Source organism: Musca autumnalis, unplaced genomic scaffold (genome assembly GCF_047663935.1).
Source record: "Musca autumnalis isolate F117 unplaced genomic scaffold, ASM4766393v1 scaffold_2, whole genome shotgun sequence".
In the NCBI taxonomy this organism is placed as follows: domain Eukaryota; kingdom Metazoa; phylum Arthropoda; class Insecta; order Diptera; family Muscidae; genus Musca; species Musca autumnalis.
The window spans coordinates 255344779-255366069 of NW_027411755.1; the positions used below are offsets into that span (position 1 = coordinate 255344779).

Consider the following 21291-nt stretch of genomic DNA (forward strand, 5'->3'; position numbering starts at 1 on the left):
GTCTAGAAAACATTATTGAGACATCATATTGAAATCGGTTCAGATTTGGATATATCGTTCATAAATTTTCTCTGTCGAAGTTAATTGTTTTCTCATTTTAGTTGGTTGATACCGAACTTCCTTGAGAACATAGTTTAAATATTTTTCTTTTGACAAATTGGCCAAAACAGAGGCGGCATAGTATTGTTGCCGAAGCAAGTTTTCTTCCTTCACTATAATCCACATTAGGGCGCCCTCTTTTCTATGTATCATTACCTTGTTCTAGCGTAAATACTGCGTCGCTAGCTAACCATAAACTTTCAAATTTTAATACACGATTTTTTGACCTCCAATATTTTATCCATTTTTGGTTAAGGCGTGCACATATGTTATAAACTTGTTTTTTAACTCACGAAGTTGTATTTTACACCTCGATTAAATTTCGCAGAAATCCAGTCTATAACGTGTTTAGGTTTTCGCTGATTTTCCAACCAAAAATTAAAAATATCCAAATGTTTAGGATTTGCGAAATCTGATAATTTTTTATTCGCAAGCATACGCAAAATTTCTTTTCAAAATCTATTAGCCGGCATTGTCACCTTTCACCAGATACATATTTTTACGAGAATACACCCCGATACCGAAAGTTCTACTCCAAAGAACACATAAACGATACCACAGACTAAATCAAAAAACATCACTTACTGACACAACAAATTATTGACCACATCTAATATTACATTTACATTTTTAATAATAATCTTAATTTACATACCATTACCCATATTTTCCATTTTTAAAAAAATATATAATATCAACTTAAATTGTTTAATTACGACTAAATGTCAGAAATAAAGGGAATGAAAATTATGACATCTTTGGCAGCTTGGCATATCGCCGGGGGCCGTTGCCAGATTGTAATTTTTTGGTTTTGGTGGTTTGGAAGTGTTAAGAATAAAATTCCGTTATTATTTGATTTCAATCACTGACTTGAAAAAATTACTTTTTGCCTCCAAAACCTGCCTTTGACCCCATCGTGCAGTGGTTTGCAGTCATTTTATTATTCTAGTTACAGCGAAACGAAATGGAATGGATATGAGAGTGTAGCCTTTTTAACAATGAGTGAAAACTCTTAGTGTAAAAGGTTACCAGATAAAAGTATTAGTATATATTTTTTCATATTTCAAACTGTCCTAACTCTAGAAGTTAAACTCGCTTCAATATGTAGAAAATATATGTAGAATATGTAGAAAAAAACTTCAAAATACCTGAAACCTGGTGTAACCGCTATATGGGGAATATACCAAAACCTGGACCTATGTATAATTTTTGGTGGGGTAGTTTCTGTACCATTGGAAACCCCAAATGCCAAATTACAGCCAATATGGGCTAAAAAATAAGATAAAATCTCAAAATACCTTGAAAATGGACCCATATTGGCATTGGTCATATTCATGTATTGCCATCTAAATCCGAAAAGTGAGTGTTAAAAATGAGTTACTAGATTTGAACTGAACAGGCACCAAAGCAAGCTAAATAAAACACTATAAACCTCGTTGAACGCTTCTCGTTAGTTGTAAAATAAAACACATTCTCCTCAAAATTGAAATCATCAACGGGAAATCGGTATATGGAATCAAATTATTATATAATTTTTGTTGTTGAGAATTGTTTGGCAGTAGGCTTTTCATAAATAAAAATCCAATTTTCTGATTTTGAAGCTTTATTTTCCAATATTTCGATTGGATTCTCCAATCATCTTCAGGGAAGTAAAAGATAGTTGTGGTAACTTCTACCAAGAGCTTTCTTCAACTAAAACTACTATTATATAATGTAATAAATAGGTACATCCATATTTCAAATATATGCATGTACACGAAAAATGTATTATTGTAATAAAATATTTCCATTGTATACTAAAAATCGCCATTACTTTAAGAAAATACAAAATTCTGATTTATTTACTCACTTTACCGTATTCACTCAACGATTGTCTTGAAGAAACTGAAGAACAAATGCTCTCTGCCTTTCTCGCAAAAAGAACAATAATAATTCATACCATTTTTTCTTATCCTCTTCGCTTGCTAGGTTGGCTAACTGTGAGTTACAGAAAAATGCCTGCTTGTGGAAAAATAAATAGCAACAACAACAACACAGAACGAAACACAAGCATTTGGCATCATACAGCTTACAAACCACCAAAGCAATGGCAAACTTGTTCACCCACCCGTCGTCGCTTCTACCCACCCGTCGTCGCTTCTTCTATTGCCCTGTTGTTACGCTCTTTGGCAAAAATCCTTTCTCCACCCATAAAAAATATGTTCTAACATAAAAAATATGTTGGTACCCAAACAAATAAAATTGAGATATTTTACAACTATTCCAAACATATATATGTTTACACCCAAAAATAATATGTTTGGATCCAAACATATATTTGTTTGCAACCAGTCCCAAACATATATTTTTATATATATGTTTGGAACCAAACATATATTTTTCTGCGTGTATGATTACTTCTAAGACAATGATGAACACGAAGAGAGCATTTGTATGGGGAATCGTACGAAAACGTTAAGGCGAGAGACATTTTGTTCATATATGTTCTAAGAACAGGAGTATTTTCAAAAGATCTTCTGTAAACAGAAGGTCTTTCAAAATGTCCTGATTTATGCAGAAGGCCACTTTATATAGAGATAACATTTCCTAAAAGGCTAATTTTGACGGTCCTTTACAGAGAAACGTTTTCTCTAAAGGCCTGCAATAGATATCAGGTTGTTCAAAAGGTATTGTATAAACCAGTAGTGCTCAGATTAGTGGGTGTATTAGTAGTGGTAAGACACTCTCCCCATTGCTAAGCAATGGCAAATCAGAAATAAGGAGAGAATATGTAAGAAAGCGAGCACCAATAGTATAAACATAAGAACTTTCAAAAGTTCCTCACATATATACATACATATATAGCAGGGCTTTCAGAACAAAAGACATTTCAAAAGATTTTCCAATGGACCCATTCTGTTGTTTGATTCTCATCAATTGTTCTAACCACCCTAAAATTAATTAGTTTTATATTTTATTTCGGTTTAAAAATACTTTGCTAACGATTAAAGTTGGTTTAATTTTTCTTTTTGTTCTTCCCTTCATTTCATTAGAGGGATCTGCTTCATCTGTCTGCACCCCTATTAGGTTGCAATTAAAAAAGAGCAAAGAACACCAAATGATAAATAGAATGGAAGAAATAAACACTCAAACGAATGACCGCCCAAATACTTCCCTTTCAGGTTGGACAATAATCATCAAAGGCAAGGAGTTTGGGTAACCTGTGGCCCCAAGTGAAGTGTCATTGTTCCATGTCACCGAGTTGCTGTTGTTGATGGCTTGTTGTACTCACCTCATCAAAACAATGTTTTTGTCGCCTTTTAGCGGTCAGTAGTTTTTCAATTGGGTATTAACCAAAGCGACAACAACAACAACAGCAGCAACAACAACAAATTCTATTTCATGTAATATTACATTTTGTTTATACAAAATACTTGTAGGGGTTTACATGAAGCTTTAGTTGTTCATACCCTGCCAGATATCTGCTTCAAATAGCCTCTGCCCAAATGCATGTGCGAATGGATGTACGTTATACCAGTTTATATGTTTGTAGACAGGCAGCTATTTAGAAATTTGATCTTTTGACTTTAGTCAGTTGGTCTAACTAGCTAGTTGGTTGGCTGTCTGTCCTTCTGTCTATTCGCCTGTCAATACTTATTGATTGATTTTGTTTTTTTTTCCTTTAGAGAATATTTTCATTTCATAGCACAAAATAAAATGACGTTTTTCATACAAACAACAAAATTGGCTAATGAGAGAAGCGTTTTCCTTACACCTACCTACGCGTCTTCGATTAACTTTGCCTCGATTTTCGGTTTTCTTTTAGCAGTTCTTCACTCTTTATGATGTTATAAAAAATTAAGTGAATCTTATGAAAATAAACAAAAAAGTGTTTGCCAAATGCCCGTAAACTATGTGAGTACTATAATTCGATGGCGGGAGAAGAGGTTTGAAAGATGGGAGAAAATATAGTTCAGATTGTGTTATGGGTCATCATAAATAAGACGCCTTCATATTCATTCCACCGCAAGTGAATTTATTTTCTCCACAAATATTTACCAGGAATTGTTTGAACGTTTTTTTCTGTTTTTTTTTTCATATTTTTTGTTGTTTTTAGAAATTCTATTTTTATGCGGCTGCGATTCTTTTGTATACAAATATAGAATATTTTTAAAATAATATTAAGAAAATATGTCTGATTATGAGGTAAATTAAATTATTTAAACTTTGCTCTGATGATTCATATTGAATGCTTGCATTGGCATTAATTGATATCTCCACAGTGAGAGAAAAGGAATGAACATATTGAAGAAAAAATACTATTTAAAAGGGTCTTTCATAGACAGACGGAAAATTCTTCAAAATGTCTCCTAAAGAAAAATGATTATTCAACAGGACTTCACAAAAAGCCACAAACGACCATTAGGAAGACCTTTTAGAAGAATAAGGACATTTCACAAGGTCTTCTGCAGACAAAGGACCTTTCACAAGGTCATCTGCGGACAAAGGACCTTTCAAAGGGTTCTCAACATACATATACAACATACGCCCTTTCAAAAGGTATTTTATATTTGATTGCTTGAGTGGAGTATTTTATATTTGTATCTTTTATATTTTTATACCCTCCACCATAGTACTTACTTACTTAGCTGGCCCATTACACAACTTTTGTTATATTGGCCGAACTAAGAAAAGATCTCCATTTCTCTCTGTCCATTGCTTCTCTTTCTGGAATACCGCTCCTTGTAATATCTTCATCCACATGTTTGCGCCATCTATTCTTTGGCCTGCCAATTCTGCGTGCACCGCCAAGCGGCTCATATTTATACGTCTTTTTAGTCCGTAGATCTTTCGAAGATTTTTTCTCTCAAACACACCAAGCACTGCCTTATCTGCTTGCGCAGGTACCCCGTCTTCGGAACCATACATCAGCACGGATAGTATCAGTGTTTTATAAAGCGTTTTTTTTTTGACGAGATGTGGCTTTGTTTTTAAGCTGCTTACTTAAACCAACATCAAACATTTTTCAACGGTGGCAAAATACCCCTCAGTAATGTTGGCGACATTTCCTGAGTATTTCAGCCTTGAAAAACTTCTCCACAAGTGGTGTCTTAAGACACGCCGTTCGGACTCGGCGATAAACAGTAGGTCCCATATCATTGAGCTAAATATGAGTCGGGGTGCACTCATTGATATGAGAGAAGTCTCCCTTGTCCCGTGTGGGATGTTGTGAAACAAAGTTTTTTTTACTTAAACCAAAGTAGCATCTGTTAGCCAATACAATTCTTCTTTGTATTTCACAACTGATGTCGTTTGCTGTGTTTACGGAGGTGCCGAGGTAGACAAGTCTTTTACTACCTCAATATTATAGGAACCAACTACCACAGTCGGTCCGAGCTCAATGGACGCATTGCGCGTCGACACCATCAACTTAGTCTTATCGCCGTTTACCGCAGACCCACTTTAGCAGATTTTCCTTCGACCTTCATAAAGGTATCTGTTACTTCTTTTACTGACCGTCCCATGATGTCTATATCATCAGCATAAGCAAGTAACATGTGGCTATTGGTGTAAATTGTGTCATTTCTTTTGACATTTGCATCTCGTATTACCTTTTCCAGCAGGATGTTGAAGAGATCACACGAGAGGCTGTCTCCTTGCTTGAAACCTCTTTTGGTACAAAATTCTTCGGAGAGGTTCTTTCCTATTTTAACTGAGGATCTCGTGTCAATTAAAGTCATTTTACAAAGCCGAATGAGCTTTGCGGGGATACCAAATTCAGACATGGCCTGGAATACCTTTGAACGTAGCGGGCTGTCGGAAGCATGCTTTATAATCGACAAAAGTCATTTTACAAAGCCGAATGAGCTTTGCGGGGATACCAAATTCAGACATGGCCTGGAATACCTTTGAACGTAGCGGGCTGTCGGAAGCATGCTTTATAATCGACAAAAATGTGGTATGTGTCGATCTGCATCTCTTGGGTCTTCCCCAGGATTTGCCGCAGGGTAAATATCTGGTCAATGGTGGACTTGCCTGGTCTAAAGCCGCATTGGTATGGCCCAATTATCTCGTTGACCATAGGCTTTAGTCGTTCGCACAATATCCCTGGCACTATGCAATAGGGAGAAGACTTATGCCCCTATCTCCTTTCTTGTGGACGGGACACAGGATGCTCAGGTTCCAATCGTCGGGTACGCGTTCTTCCTGCCAGATGGTGCTAACTAGCTGATGCATACACCTTATCAGAACGTCGTCTCCGGTTTTAAACAGCTCGGCTGGTAAACCATCAGCTCCTGCTGCTTTATTATTCTTCAGCCGGTTGATTGCTGTTTTTACCTCATTTTGGTCGGGCGGTATACATTCAATACCATCTTCTGGGATTGGATCTGTGGTATCTTCGTCGTCTTCGCTGGATACAAACAGGTTTGAAAAAGGCTGTTTCCATATCCTGAGTACACTATCTGTATCAATTACCAAATTACCTTGCTGGTCTCTACAGGAGGATATGCCTGTACCAAAGCCATCAGTTTGATGCTTCACTCTTTGGTAGAATTTTCGGACCTCATTCTGGCTCATGTACATCTCGATTTTTTCACACTCCCGCTTTTCCATCTCTCTCTCTCTCTCTCTCTCTCTTTTTCCTGCGGAAAGTACGTTTCTCCTCTCTTCTTTTCTCCCGATATATCTCTCGTGCGCTACGCGTTGCTACGGATTGTAAGGTAGCCCTATATGCCGCATTTTTCTCTTCGGTAGCAGCACGACACTCCTGGCCATACCATGGATTCCTTGGTGGAGGTCTCTGGTATCCAAGTATGGATTTTGCGGCTGTTTGCATGGAGTGGGCAATATTTTGCCATTGTGTTGTTATGTTATCGGGACAAGGAGTGCTCTCATTAAGCAATTGGGCTAACTTCCGCGTTGTGTCTGTTCGTGCTTTATTTGCAACGTTTATACGGGTACGTACCTTTGCTGCAACAATGTAGTGGCCCGAATCAATCAATGTTTGCGCCTCGGAACGATCGTACATCCAACACGCTCGATGAATGTATTCCACTATCACAACATGATCAATTTGATTTCTTGTTTTCTGATCTGGAGACAGCCAGGTGCCTTTATGAATATCGAGATGATTAAATATGGTACTGCTAACTACCATGTTTTTTGCAGCTGCAAAGTCTATCAGCCTCATTCCATTGTCTGATGTTTCCCTATGTAGACTGAATTTCCCAACTGTTTGTCCAAAGATATTCTCCTTTCCAATTTTGGCATTAAAATCGCCTAGAATGATTTTAATGTCATGGGCAGGGCAACGGTCATATGTTTCTTCTAAGCACTCGTAAAATATATCCTTGATCTGTTCGTCCTTGTCTTCAGTGGGACCATGAGCGCAAATAAAGCTGATGTTGAAGAATTTAGCTTTTATTCGAATTGCAGCAAGTCTTTCATTCACGGGTGTGAAGCTGGAGACAAGGTGTTTTAACCTACGACCAACTGCAAATCCGCAATCAAACTCATGTTTTGTGTCATGACAGCAATAATACAGTGCGTCACCTTTAGGTGTTGTTGTGACGCCTTTCCCGTTCCATCGTATTTCCTGTATGGCAGTAATGTCTGCCTTGTACTTTCCAAGTACATCTGCCAATGCGTAAACCGCACCTTCTCTATAAAGAGTGCGAACATTCCAGTTGCAGATTCGCAGATCATGGTCCTTAAAACGTTTGCGGGGGTCGTCAACTTTAGAGGGATTTGTTTTTCTTTTGTTTTGTCATAATAGGCTGCTTTTTTCTAGGGGGTGGGGTTACTAACCAGGCGCCCAAACCCATGTTTTTAACGTTCTTATGTGTGAACGCGCGGCACATGTTAGCTCACTACCATTAACGGGTGTTAAAGGCAGCTCCCCAGGTGACACCACGGGGAGGTCAGTGTCCACTTGAGATGAGAGAGGGACCAAGATGAATCCTGGACTTTGCCATGTTAAAACCGGTCAGGACCGTTCCTTGGTATCTCTCAACCCCCACGTCACCCATATTTTATATCTTACATTTTATATTTTATACTTTATATTTGATATTTTATATACTATACTGTTTTTTTATTTTTATTTATTTATTTAAATATTTATTACAATTAAAATTATAATAAACTTATAGTTAAAAGCACTAGCGACTACGGCTGTCGGTTTTTACTATATTGTATTTCTTCCTCATAGGCCTTTCAAACGGTGTTCAATACACGAAAGACCTCTCAAAAGGTACTCATATATAGACGAGAAATATTTTTTGCGAAAATCTTCAATGAGCAGAAATCACTTCAAAGTATCTTTTAGAGACAGAGTAGTTTTCAGATCATCTGCAGATCATCTACAGTCAGAAGATTTACAAATTGTAATCTCCCATGCGATGTTAACATACAAACACACCTACGAATTCTTTCCCTCAGAATTGGATCATGTTCTTTGTTTGTTAAAAATTTAATAAATTATCAAAATAAAACAAAAAATCATTAGAATTGATTTGATTTCATTTGAGACGAAACAGCGCCACTAACTTTTAATTTGCTAAAAAAAAGTAAAATTGTAAAGAGGAAACCAAAACCAACTCATCAAAATGAAATTTACGACCATTTCAGATACAACCTGACCCAAGGAAAATAACCCAAAAAAATTATGAAATCTTTTGCTGTTTTTTGCTTTGGTTTGGTTATTTATTTAAAACATAATTTATTTAATTTTTAAGGCCCTTTCCAAGATGTGCGTGTGTGGTATCTGCAACAGACGTAATGGCTGGCTGGCCAATATTCTATGTTGCTCGTGCCATTATTGTGTCTAATATGTGGTGGTGGTGATGGCTTTGCTTGGTGATGGCATGGAATGGGAAAAGTTTTATGCAATGTGAGTGATCATATTTTCCCGTGTGTTGAGATTTTTTTCGCAGAACTAGGCAAATAATGAGCAACGCCATTTGCCAGCAGCAGCCATCAAAAAGAACAGATGTATGATGCTTGGTATAAACGGATGGATGAATGGTTTGGCCAAATGGATGGATTGTTTAGCAGCATCATCATGAACATCTTTTATGCCAATAGAAAGAAGTCTTCTATCTTTAGTTAATTTTATTAGACATTGTGGTTGTTGCGCTATTCCCCCATTTTCTCTTTGTTTTTTTTTTTGGTATTGTTTATTTACTTTTCTTACCAAATGAATATTGAAAGCTAATTTTATGGCCTCTATTTTGTAATAAGAATTAAAAATTGCAATTTATTAATTCTAATTTTAATGAATAGATAGGGAAGAAAATTCATTCAGAATTCAAAGGGTATATTCAGAAAAAACATACATCTGCTTTAGTTGTGGTGCATTCCAGCCTCCCTCCAAATGTTCTTCTCCGATTTCTGTTTATTAGAAAACATTGCACATTTCTTTTTGAAAATCGAAATGGAAAATTCACTCACTTTGCAAATATAAATTATATATTTTTATTATTGATTTCTATCCTGCTGTTAAATGTTTTCAATTACAAGATTTTAAGTTTTGTATATTTCGTGGCTGCCATTAAATCAATTGCGAGAACAAGAAAATAATTGAATGATGTGGCGAGTGTGGGTGGCGCACACGGGGTCATTATTGATATACATCAATTAATTCATGCGTTTAAGGTAAAAACAAATTGGCTCAGTGAGCATCCATAGCTCAGTTGCTATTCAATACAAATATCTGTAAATAAATATATTTTTCTAAAAATGTATATAAATAAATGAGAAAATAGATTTGAATCATAAAAGACAAAGCAAGGGCGTAGCTATGGGGGATAAATGAGTTAATTTTGAATATAAAAATATTAATAATTTCTAAATGCATGAGAATATCTTAGCGGATTTTAATCGTTTACTCTTCTGTCCCTAAAGCACCACATTTTTGTGAGTTCCTGACAACCACAACGGTCACATTGTCAAAGAAAACAAATTTGGGCAGAACTGTTTTTCAGAACTGATAGTCATAGCCGTTTTCAACCAACAGTTACTAGGCGTCTTCAAATACAACTATGATTACTAACACATAAATGCATTTGTCGACTGTCTCCCAGCTGTCCATAATTTTTTCACAGGCAGTCGGGTTAACAAATTTTCGATAACAATTGCAATGTGTTGAGAAGAAGAGAACATGAACAAAAACAAACTATGTGTACGGAAAACAAAAAGAAATCGACGACTTTCATTCATAAGTTTACAACTGTTTTAGCAGTTGTCTGGACGCCTACGTCACAATACATGTACTCAACTGTCCTGTCATGTGTAAACGCAGGGCTAAGCATTTTGATTCGAAATAACAAAAACACAGATAGAAAATATTCAGTTTATTCAGCATGTAACCCCTGGTGTTAACAAAATAAACTGAAATTGTCTGTGAATGAAATACCGCACTGTGGTTATTGCAGACACCAACCAATATTATTCACAATGGAGAAAATCTCGCTTAAAATACAAATTGTTAGTTGTAGTTTTACTATGAAAATGTAGATGGCAGCACATTCAAACTTTTAACATGAAAAGAAAGCCTTTCCGGAATCGTTTTATGGTTGCCATTATATTTATGAAATGTGGAAATGTAATAATAATACTGAATAATTTGAGAGAAGTCACCCTTGTCCTGTCTGGGATGTTTGTGGAGCAATTATAATTATTAATTTACCTAACAGAATATTATATACAAATGTATTCATATATTGACTAAATATTTAGCATAAGTTCCTCTTATATAAAGGGGGAGTCCTTAAAAAGGATTTATCTTATTAAAACACTTTTCTAGAGACCTTCTGGAAGACTTTTCAAAGGACCCTCATATAGGCATAAAACTTTTAAAATATCCCAATATGTACGGAAGGTCCTCAAGACTTCCTCATTATCCCACTTAGCGCCGAGAAGTTTTTTGCCAGAGTATATAATATATGAAATAGATAAATGCAAAAAACACAAAAATATGCGAAAATATTCGAGTTTTACGTAAATTTTTCAAAATTTTCAACCAATAATATGTATTAGTATAGGAAACCTTTCAAAAGGTCCTCATATACACAGTATGTCTTTCAAAAGGTTTTTATAGACAGCAGGTTTTCAGAAGGGCTTCTACAAAACAAGTTCCTCATTTGTGTAGAAGTCCTCTCAAAAGTTTATCAAATACACAGAAGGCCTTTTAAAAAGTCTTTCATAGACAGAACGTTGTTCAATTTTGTATAAACAGAAGATCCTTCAAATGATGCTTAAATATACAGAAAGCTTCTCAGAACTTCTTCAGGAGATTGTTCAAAAAATCTTCAATAATCCGAATGTCTTTCTTTAAAAGCTCTTCATTTATAGAGAATGCCTTTTCAAAAGGTCATCATATACACAAAAGGTCTTTCGAAAGATCTTCTATGGACAGACGGCCTTTCGAAAGGTATCTTATAGCCAGCAAGCTACTTGAAAGGTATTCTATAAACTTAAGATCTCTAAAAAATCCTCATATATACAGAAGGCTTATAGACAGAAGGGGGTCCTAAAAGTCATATATTTTAGTATGTTCATTATCACTCATTCGTATGACAATACCCTTGAACGTATCGTAGAAGGCTGATTAATATTCTGCTTCTCTTGGAACTTGATTTTCCAGGTCTAGAGCTGCATTGCTTTGGTCAAATTATTTCATAGGCCATTGGCTTGAATCGTTCATACAATATCCAAGACACTACCTTATATGCAATAAGAAGCAGACTTATGCCCATATAGTTTGAGCACAAAGTCTAAGATCTGTTTCTTATGGACGGGACATTTGAACCTCACGTCCCAATCATTGGATACGCGTTTCTCCTGCCAGATGGTGCTAATTAGCAGATGCTTAAATCTTATCAGCGGGTAAACAGCTCGGCTCGGATCTGTGGTATAATCGTCGTCCTCGTTAGTATTGGATACCAATAGCTTGGAATCGTACTCTTTCCATAACCTGAGAACTATCTGTATGTTTTTCCAGATTACCTTGTTCGTGTCTACAGGAGGATGTTCCTTTATCCAAGCCATCAGTTTGATATTTTACTCCTTGGTAGCGTTTTGGACTTCATTCTGGTTCTTGAACTTCTCGACTTTTTCGCACTACCGCTTTTCTATATGTCTCTTTTTCTTGTGAAAAATAATTTTTTCGTCCCTACCTACGTTCACTGTTTTTAGATTTGGGAAAATTTGTAAGTAGCTATAACCCCTTAAGCAATAGAATGTTTTGTGGCTATATGTTGTGACGGAGCTTATCGATGTCCAACTTCCGGGTTGTTCCTGTTCGAAATTTATTTTCTTCGGGCACGTACCTTTACTGCAACGTTTGCTACTAGGATCGATTGTAGATCCAAAACGCTGAATAAATGTAATTCTTCTGTCACAACGTGAACACTTGGGTTTTTTATTTGGGCCAGGTGCCCATATGAATGACCATATGTTTACCATGATTTTTGCCGCTGTCTATCAACCAAATTGTTTTCAGATGTTTGATTGTGGAGACTGAATTTGCGTTTCCTATGTTTTATACCCTCAGCATTTATGCTAACAAGGGTACGAATATACAATTTCATACGGGCAAAATGAGCCTCATCGAAATAACGGTTTAGACCCCAAGTATGTTTTTACGAAATTTGTTCCAGACAATTTGGAGTATATTTAGCAATGACCGTCCATCTGTCTGTCTGGTTGGCTGGTGCGCAGATAATTCTCGAACGGATGAACCGATTTGGTCTTCGTAATATTTTGTCCAAACTTTGTTTAACTTCGAAGATGGGCCATATCGTTCCACTCCTTCGGGTACCACCTACACAAAATTTCGGAAACGTTAAGTTAAGGACCTGCTTTCGAATCGGTTTGATTTTTATTTTAACAACTTGTATTTGCTACTCCCATTGCGATAGTAAAAGTTTTATCAGGGGCAAGTCTATACTTCATGAGAAAATAGCCTGATGTTGTACAAACCCCCTATGACACCAAGTGCAGTGGATGGAGCGCACGATAACTCTCGAACAGCTCGGCAGATTGGGTCCAAAATTTAGCCATCGCAATATTTTGTCCATATTGGACCACTCCGTTAGGTACCTCCCCCACAAAAGTTCAAACATGTTCGGAAATGTTGTGCAACGAACTTATGGACTATATTTGTTCACTCCTCTGGGTACCTCCCACACTAAATTTCGGATAAGCTCACTTTAAGAACTGCTCTCGAATCACATTGATTTCAGTTGAAACAACATGCTTCATTCCGACTTACAAGTTTTTTTAGAGGACATTCATACTTCTTGAGAAAACAGACCGAAAGATGAAAAAACCCCTATGGCACCATATTTAGTGCCTGGAGAGCACAATAACCCTCGAATTGTTTTAGTTTGAAGATGGAAAATACAGGTCCACAACTTTCGGTACTTCCCCCCAATATTTAAAAAAATGTCAATAAAATGGAAGTCCATGCTTCCTGGCATACTGGTCCAAAATGTAGTATACGATACCCACTGGAATGACTAGTGAACTCGATACCTATCGAAAAGATATGATTCCCAAAGTATGATCCACTTCCATAATGGACTACGTCGCTCCATTCCTTTAAAGCTGAAAACACATCCAACGTTTGAATAAAGTTTTGTGTTGGGCGTTGAGAAAAAAACAACAACAGGACGACGCCGACACCAAAGTTCAGCGTTGATATGTTTGCGGCATATATTTCAAATGAATTTGAATTTTTCGGCATCATGCCGAACAGTGTAAAAACGGCCAAAACGACACAAAATTGTACCCAAACGTTGGATGCGTTTTTAGCTTAAGTACCACCGCCGCAACACTTTTGAACTTTAATCCTAATCCAAATTTTTGTGGGCAAGTTTAAATATCCAAAAAGGGCCAAACACCGTAAATACATCCAATCAATCCATAGATAAAAGTTTCAATTTACATAGGCTGAGGGTATATGTCTGACGGCAAGGCCGACTGATACTTTTTTACTTGTTGGTAATAAAATCGCCTTGAATAATTTTAATGTCATAGCCAGGATACCAATCATATGTATTTTTCTAATCGCTCGTAAAATATGTCTTTGTTCTCCTCGTTCTAGTCTTCAGGGGAGGCATTGTTTTTTATTAATAGTTTTGATGATAATTAGAATTTTTATTTGTTTACATTTAAATCCAAATTATTAAATTTTTAATTTAAAAATTTATATTTAATATTCGGATTAAGGGTTGACTAACCTTGTCTGTTCAAGAACAGAGGTATAACATAGAATCTTTCACGACTAATCGAAGATATCGTCTAAGGAAATTAGAAGACCCAAATTTCCAAACAAATTCCATATAAATTGATATTTCGGTTTCTCTAGGAACAGGAAACATCAGCAACAAGAGCTACTGGCATAGAAAATATTTCGGTGAAGGCCTCATCAGAGAAATTTCAAACCGAATTAGCTGCAATTCCGTTTTTAGAATTCTCTGTTGACAGGTAATATACTCTAAAAATATTGTTGGTATTGGTCCATATTTTAGTATAACTTGACATTTCTCAATGGACAGGAAATATCCCCATAAAAGTTATTGGCGAAGGTCCACAATTATTCGGAACGTCCTAAATTGTAAAATAATGTCCCCAAAAATTCCATAAAGCAAGTTTATACTTCCTGGAAGAAATCCACAGATCCTTAAAATATTCTACATAAAAATTCAAGGTTTCAATTTTTGGTTTCATACTACAACTGTGTACAGTAGGGTTATGACTTTTTTACAACCTCGTATCCCTGTACGATATTTTGATAAGTTTTTACCTAAGATTACATAAAATCTTAAGTATAAAGTGATTTAAGTTTTTATTTTTCAGAACTTTTAAAACATTTTTTGAAGTCATGACATTACCGTTTGTTTTTCACTAATTTTATCATCGTATTATCTATACTTATAAAAGAGTTCAGTAATGATGACTCACTGACTCACTGATTCACTGACTCACTGACTGACTGACTGACTGATAATCAACGCCCAGACTAAACGGCTAAAGCTAGAATCTTGAAATTTTGGGTGAGGGTCACTCTTGGTCCGAAGGTGTCGGATAAGGCTGGATTTTTGGAAATTCGAACTAGAACTGTACTAAAAGTACTAAAAGGTACTAAATATGGTACCCTTTGTATTAGGCAAACGCGTAGAGCTAGAATTCTGAAATTTGGAATGAGGTTCACTGATGGAGAGTTAGAAAGGTGTACCAAATGGTTTTTGGAAATTCGAACTATAAGTGTACGAAAAGTACTAAAAGTTACTAAATTTAGTACTATTTGGTATTACGTGAACGGATAGATCTAAAATCTTGAAATTTGGAATGAAAATCAAGGTTTAGAAGATGAGTTGATATAAGGAGGTGGTTTTGAAAATGTGTACTCATGTGTACGAATAGTACTAAATGGTACTAAATTTGGTACAATTTGAATTTGGGCGAACCGATAAAGTTGGAATTCTGAAATTTGGAATTACTATTACTGTTGGAGCGTAGGTTTGAGATATGGAGGTAGTTTTCGAAATTCGTACATATGGGTACGAAAGGTACTAAATAGTACCAAATAAGGTACAATTTGGATTTGGGGGAACGGATGGAGCTGGAATCCTGAAATTTGGAATTAGGATTACAGTCGGGGTGTAGGATAGAGGTATTTTGGAAATTCGTACTTTTGGGTACGAAAAGTACTAAATGGTACCAAATTTGGTACAATATGAATTTAAGTGATCGGATAGAGCTGGAATAGTGAAATTTGGAATTAAGATTACTATTGGAGTGTGGGATTGGGATACTTTTGGAAATTCGTACTTATGGCAACGAAAAGTACTAAATGGTACCAAATTTGGTACAATTTGGATTTGGGTGATCAGATACATTTGGAATCCTGAAATTCGAAATTAAGATTGCTTTTGGAGTGCTGGATAGAGGTAGGTTTAGACATTCGGACCTATGGGAACAAAAAGTACTAAATGGTACTAAATTTGGTACAATTTGGATTACGGTAATCTGATGCAGCTGTAATTCTGAAATTTGGAATTAAGATTACTGTTGGCGTGTAGGATTGAGGTAGTTGTGGATATTCGTACTCTTGGGTACGAATAGTACTAAATAGTACCAAATTTGGTACAATTTGGATTTGGGTGAACATATATAGCTGAAATTCCGAGATTTGGAATAAGGAGTACTATTGGAGTGTAGGATTGATAATGTTTTGGAAATTTGTAGTTATGGGTAGGAAAAGTACTAAATAGTACTAAATTTGGTACAATTTGGATTTCAGTGATAGGATACATTTGGAATCGTGAAATTCGGAATTAAAATTGATGTTGGAGTGTTGATAGAGGTAGTTTTAGAAATTCGTACTATGGATACGAATAGTACTAAATGGTACCAAATTTGGATTTGAGTTATCGGATATATCTGGAATGCTGAAATTCGGAATTAAGCTTATTGTTTGAACATAGCACTGAGGTAGTTTTGAAAATGTGTACTTATGGGTACGAAAAGTACTAAATGGTACTAAATTTGGTACAATTTGGATTTCGGTGATCTGATGTAGCTGCCATCCTCAAGTTTGGAATTAAAATACCTGTTGAATTGTAGGATTGATAAAATTTTGGAAATTTTTAGTTATGGGTAGGAAAAGTACTAAATAGTACTAAATTTGGTACAATTTGGATTTGAGCGAACGGATAGAGTTGGAATCAAAAAATTTGGAATTAAGATTACTGTTGGAGTTTAGGATTGAGATGTGGAAGTAGTTTTTGAAATTCGTACTTATGAGTACGAAAAGTACTAAATTTGGTACAATTTGGATTAGAGCGAAAGGCTAGAGCTGGAATCTTGACGTTTGGAATTAAGATTACTGTTGGGGTGTAGGATTGAAGAAGTTTTGGAAATTCGTACTTATATGTACGAAAAATATTAAACGGTACTAAATTTGGTACAACTTGGATTTGAGCGAACGGGTAGAGCTAGAATCAAGAAATTTGGAATTAATATTACTGTTGGAGTGTAGGATTGAGATATGGAAGTAGTTTTGGAAATTTGTACTTATGAGTACGAAAAGTACTAAATTTGGTTCAATTTGGATTTGAGAGAACGGCTAGAGCTGGAATCTTGAAGTTTGGAATTAAGATTACTGTTGGGGTGTAGGATTGAGAAAGTTTTGGTAATTCGTACTTATATGTACGAAAAGTACTAAACGGTACTATATTTGGTACAACTTGGATTTGAGCGAACGATTAGAGCTAGAATCTTGAATTTTGGAGTTAGTTTTGGGGTTAGCTTTGGAAATGCGTACTTAGTTTTGGAAATGCGTACTTATGCTTACAAAAAGTAATACATTTTGTACAATTAGGATTTGGGTGAAATTATAGCGCTCGAATCCTAATTTGTGGAATTGGGTACACTTAGGGGTACGAAATGGTTCCATGTATGGTACAATTTTGTATTGGATGAACGGATAGATCTGGATTCATGAGATTTGGAATTAAGATTACTGTTACCATTTGCTTATAACGTCCGATTTAAGAAATATGTGCCATAAATATACGAAAAGTTGTAAATAAGGATTTGGTACAATTTGTTATTATGTAAAGGGAATTTTGAAATAATAGGAGGAGGTTCGTATTTATCTATTTACATATAAACTACTAAATAGTTCTATAATTGGTTCTGGGGGAACAGATAGTGCTGGAAATGAGGATGGCGGTTGTTGGGTTAGGCTGTATTTGCGCTGAGAACCTCAATTAAACTATTTCAAAAAAATGTGGATTGCTCTTGATGTGTAGGCGTGACGAAAATCGAACAAAAGTGGTACGTATTAGTACACAAAATGTTTCCACCATTCTATATTATATATTGTTTATTTGTTTTGTATATTTAACGCATACGAAGTAGCGGGCACTTTGCTAGTAACATATATATCATTATATTATATGCAACTTTATTTCATATATCATAAAAATTAAAAGTGGTTTCTGCGGGACCTTTTTAAAATTTAAATGGAATGAAAGTTATTTTTGTCATTAATAGGCAAAATGTCATTCATTCGTGCAACAGGAAATAATTTTTCGAATTTTTTATGTTTCATTTCAGAGAGTTTTTTCAAAAAAAAAAAAAATTGTTTTTAAAAGTGGTTTATGGGGAACCTGTTTTTATAATAAAATGGAATGAATGTTATTTTAGGATTTATTTGGCAAAAGTTCATTCATTCTTACTACAGGAAATCATTTTTGAAAAAAAATTTCAAAAAGTCATAAACCTAGTGTACTGTCAAACTTCGACGAAATGTAATAGTGAATAAGAATGACATGGAATATTAATGGGGAATATATTTATATGTGGGCTGCTTTACAAGCCGACTGAATCTAATATACCCTACCATATATTTTCCAAACAAACCAATTCTAGTCCTCCCGATATGTCCACGATAAAATTTGATGTTATGGCTACCCTAATATGTTTATTTAGTTATTCCACCTCTGTTGTGGTTTTAACATTGGGCACATGGTGAGTTAGCAGAGCCAACAACCAGCTGCAAATAGGGCGATTCAAAAATTGTGAATGAATAATAATGGGTGGTTAAAAGACGTAGTTTTCGTAGTTTTTCTCTTTTCTTGTTTTTAAAGTGGCAGAAAATGAATACACAGTTTTGGGGACGAAGAGGTTGATGCTTATTGCTATTATTGTATGAGAATAGTGTTTCTTAAAACACCAAGTTTAATTAAACAAAGCTTGTATTTTTTTCAACTAAAATATTAACAATTTCTCTTCTATTTTTCTCCATTTACAGCGAACAGGAACATTTCATTTCGGAACACACAGTTATGGCGGTATTTACATCACAAGGACAAGTGGGTGGACCCTGCCGTTATATGCCAGCCACACGACGACAAAATCATCAGTGTCGCAAAGAATTCGGTTTACCCGATACCATACGTGAAGCGAGACGCCTGGCCACCACCCACTGTGAAGATCAGTTTCGTTACGATCGCTGGAATTGTTCAATTGAAATCAGAGGCAAACGGAATATTTTCAAAAAACTTTACAAAGAAACGGCATTTGTGCATGCGCTAACAGCTGCCGCTATGACACATTCCATAGCGCGTGCCTGTTCTGAGGGACGTATGACCAAATGTAGCTGTGGACCCCGGAAACACAATAGGCCAGATCAGACATTCGAATGGGGTGGTTGCAATGATAATTTAAAACATGGCAAGCGGGTAACGCGTAGCTTTTTGGACTTGCGTGGTGGAGAAAGTGACGAAGTCACAGAGATATTACGACATGATTCAGAGGTAAGAATAAATGGGAAAAGTTTTCGCAGGATTTAGCTTATAATGTTCATTTATTTGTAGGTCGGTATTGAGGCTGTCTCCACAATGATGAAAGACAAATGCAAATGCCATGGTGTTTCGGGTTCATGCTCCATGAAAACCTGTTGGAAAAAGTTGGCCGATTTTAATGCCACAGCAACTTTGCTGAGACAGAAATACAATCAGGCAATAAGAAAGGCACCAAACACACGCACAATCAGAAGAGAGGCTACCTCGAGTCGTGTCAAAAAACCAAAGCAACGAAGAAAGAAAGTGAGTGATACTTTTAACCCCTCTAATGATCCTTAAATTTAACGGATTTTCTTCTTTTCTTTCCAGCAACAATCCCAATACACCACTTTGTATTATTTGGAGACATCGCCCACATATTGTTCCGTTACCAAAGATCGCCAGTGTCTGAATCAAGACAATTGTGCGAATCTTTGCTGTGGGCGCGGCTATGTTACGCGCGTCTTCAAACAGGTGGAGAAATGTCGTTGCCGTTTCAACAATGGACGCTGCTGCCAATTGATTTGTGATTATTGTCAACGCTACGAGGATCGATACTTTTGTAAATAGATTGCATATTTTTAGTATTTTTAAAGCATATTTTGTATTTGTAAGCTTCCATTCTTCTAAGTACTTGATGACTTCTATGACGACTTCTTCTACTTCTACTTAACTGAATCTATAGCCGTAGAAATTCTCTACATATTTTTATTGTTTTGTTTAAAACTTTTCTCATAACTTGTACGAATAGCATAGCGTTTAGGCAAACAAAGGACTTTAAAGGACTTCTCTAAACTATTTCTATAATTTTTTGTATTGTATTTTATTTCATTCCTATTTATAAATGTGCGTGTGTGTATGTTAAACGAATAGTTTATAGACAGAATATAACAAACAAAAAAACTGAAAAATAAAAAGAAAAACCACAATTAACTACAAAACTCGAAAAGAAATCGAACAAAAACCAACAGCAAAAAAATCGAATAGCATTATAAAACAGCAAAAAAAGAACTGGAAATAAAGCGAAAGTAAAGAAAAAAGAAATAAAAATTAAAAAAATTATCAAAACTCATCAAATGTTTAGACACATTACACCATCACTTTCCCCACACTCCGCCACCAACCACCATCATCATCTGACTCACATCACCTAATGATGGCATAACTCTTGTATTAAAATTAAATTTAACAAAATAAATATTTTTATTATTTAATTGTATGTAAAAATAAACAAAACAAAACAAAAAACAACATAAAAAACACGAAAAAAATCGAAAAATTCTCAAAAGCTATGGCAAAAAAATCACACGAAAAAAATACAAACAAAATAATCATATTGTAACTTTAAACTCTTTTTAATTTATAAAAAAATATATTATAAGAAAAACAACAACAACAAACCAAAAAAATAAAAAGAAACATTTTCAAATAAAAATCCAATAAAAAATAAATAGAATTTTCTTTGTAAATTATTTTGAAGAGGGATCGACACTTATTGGTTCAGAATCACAATATAGGTATAATTTGTTAATTCCAGAGATACCAGAAAATTTTCGGACCAATAATGAAAACGCGAATGTTATCGTCGAAAATAGTTTTATTGTTTTCTAAAATATTCTTCAGCATGACTTATAGACTTATGTAAGCGCTCAAACCTATTGTGAATGCACTTTTTTCTCTCTGGTTAGGACACCTCCAAACCATGGGCTTCGAACATCTTTTGAGCATCTTCTGGCGACGAAAATTGTTGACCATGGCTTTTTTCTTGATGTGCGGGTGGTAAGTCAGGATTGTAAGGCGGATGACCCATCAATTCTACGTTTTGTCCGGTCAAAAAGTCGCAGGTTTGAAT

The 21291-nt window shown here is 35.5% G+C and overlaps 1 protein-coding gene across 1 annotated transcript in view; it reads left to right on the forward strand.

The window, feature by feature from the left end:
* Wnt4 (Wnt oncogene analog 4) overlaps window positions 1-20837 on the forward strand; it is a 143995-nt gene extending 123158 nt beyond the window's left edge. Inside the window, exons 2-4 of the mRNA XM_073966412.1 lie at window positions 18908-19412; window positions 19473-19703; window positions 19770-20837. Of these exons, the coding sequence (XP_073822513.1) occupies window positions 18908-19412; window positions 19473-19703; window positions 19770-20009 (976 nt within the window). The 3' untranslated portion in view covers window positions 20010-20837. The remainder of the gene's footprint in view (window positions 1-18907; window positions 19413-19472; window positions 19704-19769) is intronic.
* Window positions 20838-21291: the final 454 nt, after the last annotated feature.